This window comes from Pocillopora damicornis, chromosome 8 (genome assembly GCF_964200805.1).
Source record: "Pocillopora damicornis chromosome 8, jaPocDami1.2, whole genome shotgun sequence".
Classification (NCBI taxonomy): Eukaryota; Metazoa; Cnidaria; class Anthozoa; order Scleractinia; family Pocilloporidae; genus Pocillopora; species Pocillopora damicornis.
Window position 1 is genome coordinate 10,113,792 of NC_142677.1, and position 10,213 is coordinate 10,124,004.

Here is a 10,213-nt window from a genome sequence, read left to right on the forward strand (position 1 = left end):
CAGACAGGAATGTAAAAGATTTATTGTTAAAGTTGCATTGGATGCAGATCTCTGGTTTTCAAAGGCAGGAGTCCCGATTATTGAATTTCCGTATCGTCTGTTCATTGTAGTTTTTGTAACACTTGCCTCATCGAAAAAGTGGATTGTATTGACAACCAAATCACTGACCTGATCAAGAAAGAAGTTCGTACGGGCTTCGATCTCTGCTGTTCTAGATTCAGACGGAACCACGTGAATTTTCTTTTTTGTCATCAGTAGTTCGTTTCTAACGAATTTGGTAATTGTACTTGGACGAGGCAAGTCCGCTGGGTGTAAAACGCCATCCAATACAAGTCTATTCCGTAATTCGGAGGTATAGATACTAGGTTTACAAATTTTTTCAATTTCAATGCATTCAGCAGCATCTGGAGTCAGAACAGTGTGACCTTTGTAGCGTTTTGGTGGTTGAAAACAGGAGTTTGTCAAATCATAGTCACGCAAGACATTTTGAACAAAACGACGACTTGCCCAAAGTTGTTGTGCAATTGTGCGCTGAGATACTCCATCGTGGTGAAGATCCAAGACCCTTTCGCGAACAAAGTTTGGTAAACGTCTACCGTTATCGAAAAGCCCACCAACCTGATTGATTCTAAGTTGCACGCACTTATTCAACACTAACTGCTTCTCAAAAAAGGAAGCGAAGGAGTATATACCAACGGTCGCTTTTTAATGATTGGCTTACGCAAACCACAAAGGCGTAGAAAAAATTATTAGGGCCGATTTCTGTTTTGAAATTTCAACCGCTCAGGTATCTTTCAATATCGATTGAAATTTGTTCGACAAAGGGCCGCTTTGGTGATCAACATTTATTTATTGACTAAAACTGTACATACAGTCGGAAAATCAAACGCGGCCGCTTCAAAATATTCATCGAAATTTTGAATCTGCCGCGGCTGTTCCCACAGTCGAAATTGTTTGTTAACGAATCGGTTTCTGATTGGTTAAAAAACCTCGGGTGGCCCCGGTTGATGCCGTTGCACTGTAAGCTACTAGAGGACCGTTGAAAATTTGAACACGTTATAACGAATAGTATGTCAAAAAATAGTCCTGTCAAAAGACTTTTGACAGGAATAACAGTGATGGTAAAGCAAGCCTAAAACGGAAGAAATCGCCAGAAGCTACAACGGACACACAGGATGTGAGTAAGTGTTAATGATTTTACGTGTAAATTATTCATATTTCGAAATATTTATCGTTGTAAATCGACCATATTTCGTTCCCCATACTATTCGTTATAATGTGTTCAAATTTTCAACGGTTCCTCTCGTAGCTTATCCAGGTAAAATGCCAGGCGGGATCCCGGCAATCCCACCCAGGATCCCAGGTGGGAATGGCAGGATCCCGCCTTAGGTGGTGGGATCCCACCTTTCCCACCTGGGATGAAAATTTGATCCCACCTGGGATCCCGCATTTAATGCGGGATTCCTGCATCCCACCCGGGATCTTAGGTGGGACTTATGCATTCTACCCGGGATCCTGGTCGGGATTTACATATCCCACCTGGGATTCTTTATCCCACCTACGAAAATATTGTTTTGCTGTTTTTCTTCTTACAAAACGTTTTTGTGAGAGTTCCAATACTTATGGATCATCCACACACTCCGCAAATATTTGGCATGCGGACAAGACAGAGGTGGTCACTGTTCCCTTTGAGAAAATACACCTTTTAAATGACTTCTTCAATTTGCTTTATTTGAAACTCTGATCTGAAAATATTTTTAAAACAAGACTTGTTAGTAGTGAGAAGTAGAAACCGAGTTTCTTTTCATAACTTAATTTCTTAAATGTCCCAATCACTGGACCTCCTGAAAAATATTACTTCTTTATATTTTTGGTGCAAAATACAATTCCTTCTTTACATACAAATGAAAAGTACAAGTCGCAGTTCAATAATAACAGCTCTAAAGTTACTTGTTGTTCTTCTCTGAGTCAGCGATCAACAAAATTTTTCTATACCTTGTAGGTCTGGTATAAAATTTTACTTGTAGTATAAAATGACAACCTTGTATCTTCGTTCTCTCCACCCCTTTCCAAGCTCGGTAACGCTTCAGACTGTGCATAACCATTTGCAGACGAGAATTCCAATGCACCTCTGTAATCGCATGTAGTTGCTTCTGTCTCTCGTGCAAATGTTTTCTCCGTTATGAGACGCACTTGACTCTGTTGGCACCACTGCTAGTTCACTGGAAAGACCGACTGAGGAATCGAGATGGCTAGCTGTGTTGGAACGTGTTGCTGAACGCTTGTTGTGGTCAAGCCTTGTTGATTTGGGTACTGGTACACTGGGATCATCTAGGTATCTCTTATACTTCCTAATGTGATTGGCTTGTGTTGTTTCTCACCTTCGCCGTGAACATAACTCAAGTGGGTTTCGAGTCTTTCTTTCCTCGAAAACTTTCGGCCACCAATCGTGCATTCTTGTTCGATTCTTGTCGATTATTTCTACATAGAGTGAATTCACATCATTATTTATGTCATTATCAAAACATGAATCCAAGGTATCCACCATCTAAGAGAGGAGAACCGATCAGAAGAGACAGAATAATGTTGCACGCTTCTCTTGAGACTGCAATGGATCAAGCCAGCGGATTCTCTTTGCTAAAAGGCCCGTCATCGGAAACAAAGAAAACTCCATTTGGCGCTCATCTTTGAATGTACTTTTCATCGGTTAACCGCTCTTGCTTCAAGTTGTTTCTTTTCTCTACTGTTTTGCTTAATATAACATTTCTAAAGATTGGTTTTATTGTGGTTTAATGGGAAAACGAAAACAGCGCGAGTGTTTTAAATGAAAAGAAAGTCGTTGGCGCCGTGGAATTAAAAGAAGGGAAAATTAACAGTTGACATATCAACTGGTTCAAACAACGATCGAGTGGCCGCATTTAAAGCTAGGATTTTTAGAAGTTTGTGGTGAGTACAAATTGCCATATTCGTTACGTGATCAAAATCTTATCAACGAGTAGAAATAACGGCTTGAATTAAGCTTACCTAACGCTCAGTGCAACTGAAACTCAAATAATTCTGAGAATCGAATTGGTCGCTTGCATGCTGCAGTTTCCTAAGCTTACACTTTACAATGAAATAAATCTATGAGTAAGGTTTCAAGATTACTTTAGTCACATTTGGGAACATTCTGACCTTGCTTTGCTTTGAAAAATTCGACTGAAGAGAGAGCAGACTTTCAATCAGTACCTTTGTCAAAATTTTGATCACATGAATGATTGAGGTTTTGTCTTTCTTTTATTCTTTGATACACAACAGCCAATTTTTTTAAACGTTGAGCCTTATTACACTGTAGATGGTCTGCTTAAATGATGAAGAAAAAGTAATATACTGAGTTGTGCTGTTATTCTTTAAGAATGTTCGGTTAAGAAATTTTTTAATGAAACAAGTCAAACACATGCTGGTTCATTGCTAATAAATTATGAGATCTTTATCACATATAGTCTGTGTATTCATGTACTGTTTGAATCATTTATGATCAACAGCTTGGTAAGACAATGGGATCCCATTGGAGGTGTCAGTATGTTCTATAGCTAGTTGGAAAGTTTTGGACCCTCAGTGGATTGATGGGGTCTACAGCTCACCTAGAAAATTTTATCCTCTTAATTTTAAGATATCCTATCTGGTACATTTCATAAATCTGTGGTCTCCAGTGATAAACAGGATCCCTCAAAGGATTTTTCTGAAAGTGGGAAGCCATCTGTAATTTTATGCAGGGTCTAAACTGGGATTGGCAGGATCCCAGATGCAATCCCACCTGGGATATGATGTCCCAGGTGGGAAACTATCTGAAATTTGAGGCAGGATCCCAAGAGGGATTGGTGGGATTCTAGGTTTAATCCCGCCCAGGATGTGCTTTCCCAGGTGGGATGCTATTAGGAATTTAAGGCGGGATCCCAACTTCAATTGGCGGGATCCCATGTGGGATGTTCCATAATCCCAGGTGGGATCCCATGCAGGATGTTCCATAATCCCAGGTGGGATCCCATGCGGGATGTTCCATAATCCCAGGTGGGATCCCATGCAGGATGTTCCATAATCCCAGGTGGGATCCCATGCAGGATGTTCCATAATCCCACCCGGGATCCCACCTGAAAAAGGCGGGATCCCACCTGGGACACACCTGGGATCCCAGGTGGGATTGGCGGGATCCCACCTTATATTTTAATTATGTAACGTGACGCATTTATGAATTAATCGTTGGCTTTTTCTCGAGACGTGAACGTTGTTTCTGAAGACTCTGAAAGAAAGCAGTAACACAATTGCAGACCAGGGTCAGATGATGAGGAGTTAAAAATTCTTGCATGGTTTATCATTATTTAAAACATATTAAAGGGATAGAAATGGAATTTCATGACGTTACTTTAGCAACAATACCATCCATACTTTGCCACTTTCAGATGGAAAATGCAAAGGAAGATCGAGCAACAGCATCCAACTTCACGGCAACTTCTTCACGATCTGCACCAGAGGAAACTGTTCACATCAATTACTCTGAGGTGAGAGAAACTATTCGAAGACTACAGGAATTAATACCGTCATTGGACTTACTGCTTTATTATATACCCTTTTGGGCCAATTATTGAAGAGTGTGCTTCTCCCTCTCCCCCCCCCCTTAGGGCCCCGGCTTTACTCATGATATGTATTATAACAGATGAGCATTATTGAATTTTTTAGGTTGAAGTAAACTTCTTTTGATGCCAGAGTATGCCTATGATGATTGTTAGTTGTCTTTTGAGGGTGCCAGCAAAACAAAGCTATTAAATTAAATGGAAATGTGGAAAGGGGGAATTCACACTGCTTGTAAAATGAATACAACTCAAGTTGTGTAATATGAAGTACATTTAAACTTTGCCTTTTACTCAACTATTTGATTTTTAATTGTTTGTTTTTTAAAGGTTCCCCTTGCCTATAGAGGATTAAATGATAGTGTTACTGATCAAGTTTCAAATAGGTAAGTTGTTTTGTCTGAAACTTGTAAACTTTACCTTTTTGAAGCATACTGAAGTTATTTTTTCTATGCGATCCCATGAACTGTTTGTCACGGTGAGTGTAATCCTAAGAAGGACTGTTGTTAGTAGTGCTCACTGATATTTTGCCACTACCTTCAACTGTTCTTATCACTGAGCTACCCCTATGTTATCAAATGTTACCCCCAATTATTCAAAACATTTACTGTACCAATACCATCTATCATCACATTCATTGATTTTTTCCTCTAAAGATCTGTTCATCAGAGAAGTTTAAGTAGCTTAGTTTTGTGGCACCCTAGCGTACTGGACATAACTGTTCTGGATTGACATTTTACTATAAGGAAATGGAACAAGAAAAGGAACCTGAGTTACTTTTTTCTTTTTTAAAACTTTATTGACCCTTTAACTACCAAGATTTCATAAATAATTCTCCTTACTGTCTGCCGTACAATTTATATGATGTTAGTTTGGAGAATTTGGCATTGGATTAACCAATAATCCCCTAATTGATATTTTTAGTTTATCCTATTACTTGCCTGCTTGATATCATACTGATAGTGTAAGGAGAAATTCTGTTAAATGCCACACCTAGAAATTTTTTCCCAATAAAAATATATCAAAGGGTTGTAAAAATAGCAGGAAAAGAGATGCTTCCAGAAATGCTGATTGGTACCAAAGTTCTTGCCTTCCACACAAAATGTTTTGCATTTATTAATGTGGGTATCCACAATCTTGAAAAATAACTGAACTTGAAAAATGAGCAACAAAAACCCTGTAGTTCCTTTTAAAGTTCATTGTACTGTGCTGTCTAGTTTTCACAATTCTAACCTATTGAGTCCTATTTTATTAGCATGTGATGGTTGTTTGCTTTATTGCTTGGACCATTAATGGTCATGAAAACTTATAATGGAGTTTTGTAGATGTTTTTTCATCAATTCAGTGTATTTTTTTAAAAGAAATAACTCTTGATACTGTTTAACTTCCAAATATTCATGTGAAATTAATTGAAAGTGAATGTACTGTTTTTAAAAAAATAATGCACAAAAATGCTTTTGATCCTTAAGATATTTCAGGGAAACTATAGTGCCTTATTTATAGCATCTTAATCATCATTAGTTATTATTTTATTATTGATCTTAATGCAAAACCTTAACACTGAGTCTGACTCTAGTTGATGAATTTAAAAGTGTTGCAGGTAAATGGTTATTTTGAGAAGTGTGTTATCTTCTGATATAGAAGTAATGTTTTCTTAGTGTGTTCATGTACATGTACATCACAGGATGAGTCTTTTCTATCCTTTACAAACCCACCGTCATGAAAAGCAATCCAAACTTCAATTCAAACAAACAAGTTTTCTCAAACAATATATAGTGAACTGTCTTGTTTTCTCTTTGTCAGCCCTAGGGATGTTCAGTCTCCTCTTACTACTGGTACTCCTGCCGAAGGAGAATGTCAAGGAAGAGAGGAGCACTCATGTTTGAATGGAAATCATCACCAAGGTATAGAAGACACTCATGATGTTTAGTGATGCTTTTAATGGAAATTTTACTCAAGTAAACTTTACTTACTTTAAGTAAACAACTTACTTGTACATTGAAAAAACCCACAAAGGTTTCAAACAATTGACAAAGATAAAGACAAATTTCCAATATCTTCGATGAAAACTAGGTACTATAACTGCTATTACAACTTTAAGGCCTTATCTTTTTAGAATTATTGTGAGGTTTTACTAATTATCACCCAATCTATGTTTTACCCTTTGCATTTTCAATCTTTTCTCTGGCACACAGTCAGACACCTGAACATAAAAAAGGAATGTTAGATGATAACTGTTTTCTATCGATTGAATGGTAGGTTCCTTTCCGGTAACCAAATTAAGAAAAAAAAAGAAACAATTTATCCCCTTACCTTTGCTTTGCTGATTAAGAAAAAATAGTAAATGAACCAAATTATTATGTTTTACATTCTATATTAAATTACTAAATTCTAATATGTCAAGTAAATTTTGTTCTATTCAATTCACACTTTGACAATATTTAACTGCTTTGTGATTACTATTTAACTATCTTATAGTTCATTCGTCACCTCAGCCATCAACAAATGAAGATTTGTGTTCTATGCAAGAGGAAGATCTAACAAAGGTAAGAAGAAGTAAACTGGATCGTAGTATTGTACGAAGTTTATATTCTTAGTGTTAGTGTTGAAAAGCTTGCGGGAAAGTGCATTACATATACGTGATAAAAAACATTATGTCGTTCCCAAGTGGTCGATGATGAATGTTTGAATAGAATGTAGAGTGGAACATGGGATTTCCGTTTTTCCTTCCCTCGAAATTAAAGCTTCCAAAAAAACAATCTGGTAAATTCTTAAATACTAGGAAAACGTAAGCCCAAGTTTGTCGGCAACAAGTAGCGTATAGAATTACCTATTCAGAGAATTGGGAGACACCCGAGCATTTTCCAAACAAACTTTGCTGAAAATACATCAATAAAAAAAAATGAACTGCTCTTGTATTTCATGATTTATGGTCATGGTTGATCGATCGAAGTCAATTTCATAGTTATGCCGAGGTAAAGGAGTTGATACCGCTTAATTAAATAATACCGAGTGGGAAATGTTTCGTGATCGATTCAGTCGATTTTTCCTTGTTTTACTGCTAACATTCTCGTGAATGCACAGCAAAACTTTTGATGAACACAGCGTGTGAAGTGCTGAAATCTGGTATATTGTGTGAATTCCGCAGGTTGTTTTTTCAAACATTGGTGAACATATGTATGTAGTAAAACAAGTTTAGTCCACCAGCATCAGGTTGGACGTTTCCACATGTTCTCTTAATTGGCGACAACTGAAAAGATCCAACCATTCGGTTGAATGATTTAGCGACCACAAAACCAAGCTAAACTATCCAAAGAGGTCGAATGTCAAATAACATTGTGAAATATTTATCAAGATACTCGAACAGTTTCTGAAATGTCCATCAGAACTAAAGCTTGATGACTTTTTTTTTCACTTCTCAAGCCATGGTCTACGAATTTTTTTAAAGTACCCGTTGCAGGGAACCGTTAGTTATTCCCAGCTGTGCTGCATATACATGTAAATTATGCCTAGTATGTCCGCATTACTCAGCTCACACTAGTATCCTGAAAATTCGAATTAAGAACTCAAGGAGCTTACCGATGACTGTACTGTTTCGATATCGGAGGAAATCGTTCCAAAGAAAGGAATCCTTGTGATGACTTGTCTGGTCTGTTATGGAGTCTTGCGGTTAGCTTCTTATTAAATGCTTCCGTAGAAAACAAATCATTTTTAAACTACTTTGCTTTTATAAAATGCCACAAGGGACTTGTTTTAAAAAGTTTAAAACAGTTTCAACGAGGTTTCCTAAGGATTCCAAGAGAAATTCGCCGCATTACAAAAACGTCATGATACTAAAATTAGGCATGACATTAAGCTATGCATTATCTGGATTTAGGGTAACAGAGCGGAAACTTTATGCGATGACGTACTAGATTAAGCGGGGAGAGCAGCTTCCGGCTGCCACCTTGGCTCGGGAAAAGTCTGAGCACATTAAACTTCCAGAGTGTATGAATGGAATCTCCCAGGATAAAAGCACTCTCTTTAGCTAAGTACTGTAAATACTCCCAAGATGTTATATCGTGTTCGTCAGTATTCAGACTTCAGTGATGAAAAAGAAGGAATCAGATTGAAGGAACTGCAGCAGGAGAAGGATATATCGAGAATAATACATGGGCGCACGTAGATATGGAAATTCTCTTCGAGTGTTTAACTCCATAGCTCACGAGTGAGATGTCGAGTTGAACACAAGAAGAAAAATTTCATATCTACAAGTAACCATATATTATTTTGTTTACCATATAAGCACAATAGCCCTTTACTGACAAGAAAAGTCGAATTTATTAATAAATGGAAATAAAAGGATGGAAAATTCCCCTAATAAAAATCGTAAAGTGCGTTAGCGCACTCAAAATGAAAACATGCGTTGAATCACTAAAAAGACAATGGGCATAATTTTCAATATACAAAATTTTCAGTTATTGAATTGTTCCTTACCGATAGAAATCCTTCAGGTACACGGCGAAAATCGGCCTATGGTAAATCTTCCAGGAGTCAATTTTCGTTCTCAGTCGCGAGAAATGCCATTGATCCAACATTGCTGCTTTGAATTATATTTTTCTATAATAAATTCCGTTATGTTTGTCAGGATTCAGACTCCAGTGATGAAGGAGAAGGGATCAGTGTGGATGAAATGAAGCAAACGGATGGATATAAGTTATTTGTTGAAGCTTTGGATTCACACGTAAAGGCTAACTCGATTAAAGAGTAATTTATTGCCGAAAGACACTGGGCGCCCTTCTTTGAACTATCTACTTGTTGCAGCGAAGCTTGTACAATACAGGACGAGAGTTAGATATTTAAAGGCATTCGTTGCCTTTGTCAAAAGTATTTTTATGAATGCTGTAAGAAATATTTAAGTATTTTTGTGAATGCTGTAAGAAATATTTAAGTATTTTTATGAATGTTTTAGGTAGGAACTGTTTGTGGGTTTTTTTTTGTTTTTTTTTTTTTAATGTAGCTCGTGTAAAAATGTCGGTAATTAAAAAAAAGGAAAGTAAAAGAAAAAAAATACCAGAAAGGAAAGAAAAAGAAAAAAAATACCAGAAAACACACTCATTAAAGGACCGTTTTCGCATAATTGTATCACATTCCTTTTTACATTACACATGCACAAACGTTCTCCGTGATTGTGAAGTTCTTGTTTTGAAAATGACTAAATATTTCGTTAAACTTACCGGAACCAAATTCCTAGTTATGAGAAGTAAAGCTGACCAGTTTCCCACTGAACGTAAATACCTAGCAACACATTTCCCAACATATATGATTAGGTGATAATCAAATAGCATATAGGATGAACGCGATCAGTAGTGAAAACCGACAGGCATACCAGAAATAAAACTCTTCTTCCCATCGGGCCATAAACTTAAGTTTGTCGCCAGCAGGACCTAACATGTGCATCACGAAGTCGAAAATTCTGCAAAACTGTTATGGAATTTTACCAGAAACACGATCTTGAAGGAAGAAAGCATTGTGGGAATAACGAGTGAAACATTCTTGTGAGCGTTGATTATTCTATGCGTGTTATGCTACGATGATGCATTATTATTATCAACTTTCATGACTCA

The 10,213-nt window shown here is 37.1% G+C and overlaps 1 protein-coding gene across 3 annotated transcripts; it reads left to right on the forward strand.

Annotated features, from left to right (window-relative positions):
• The first annotated feature begins 1,012 nt into the window (after positions 1 to 1,012).
• On the forward strand, positions 1,013 to 9,723 carry LOC113676934 (uncharacterized). 3 transcript variants are annotated; one of them, XM_027193675.2, is made up of 6 exons: positions 1,013 to 1,181; positions 4,440 to 4,538; positions 4,938 to 4,993; positions 6,411 to 6,511; positions 7,086 to 7,153; positions 9,235 to 9,723. In XM_027193675.2, exons 2-6 carry the CDS (start codon positions 4,440 to 4,442, stop codon positions 9,355 to 9,357), a joined length of 447 nt encoding a protein of 148 aa, XP_027049476.2. In that variant the 5' UTR covers positions 1,013 to 1,181; the 3' UTR covers positions 9,358 to 9,723. The 3 variants fall into 3 exon arrangements, with proteins under 3 accessions (XP_027049476.2, XP_027049474.2, XP_027049475.2); XM_027193673.2 differs by having other exon boundaries at positions 1,039 to 1,177; XM_027193674.2 differs by lacking the exon at positions 1,013 to 1,181 and adding an exon at positions 2,636 to 2,946.
• Positions 9,724 to 10,213: the final 490 nt, after the last annotated feature.

Coding starts and splice junctions, on each gene's coding strand:
- LOC113676934 (XM_027193675.2), top strand. CDS start 4,440: ATGGAAAATGCAAAGGAAGATCGAGCAACAGCATCCAACTTCACGGCA. Junction 4,539..4,937: donor TTCACATCAATTACTCTGAG/GTGAGAGAAACT, acceptor TGTTTTTTAAAG/GTTCCCCTTGCCTATAGAGG. Junction 7,154..9,234: donor AAGAGGAAGATCTAACAAAG/GTAAGAAGAAGT, acceptor TATGTTTGTCAG/GATTCAGACTCCAGTGATGA.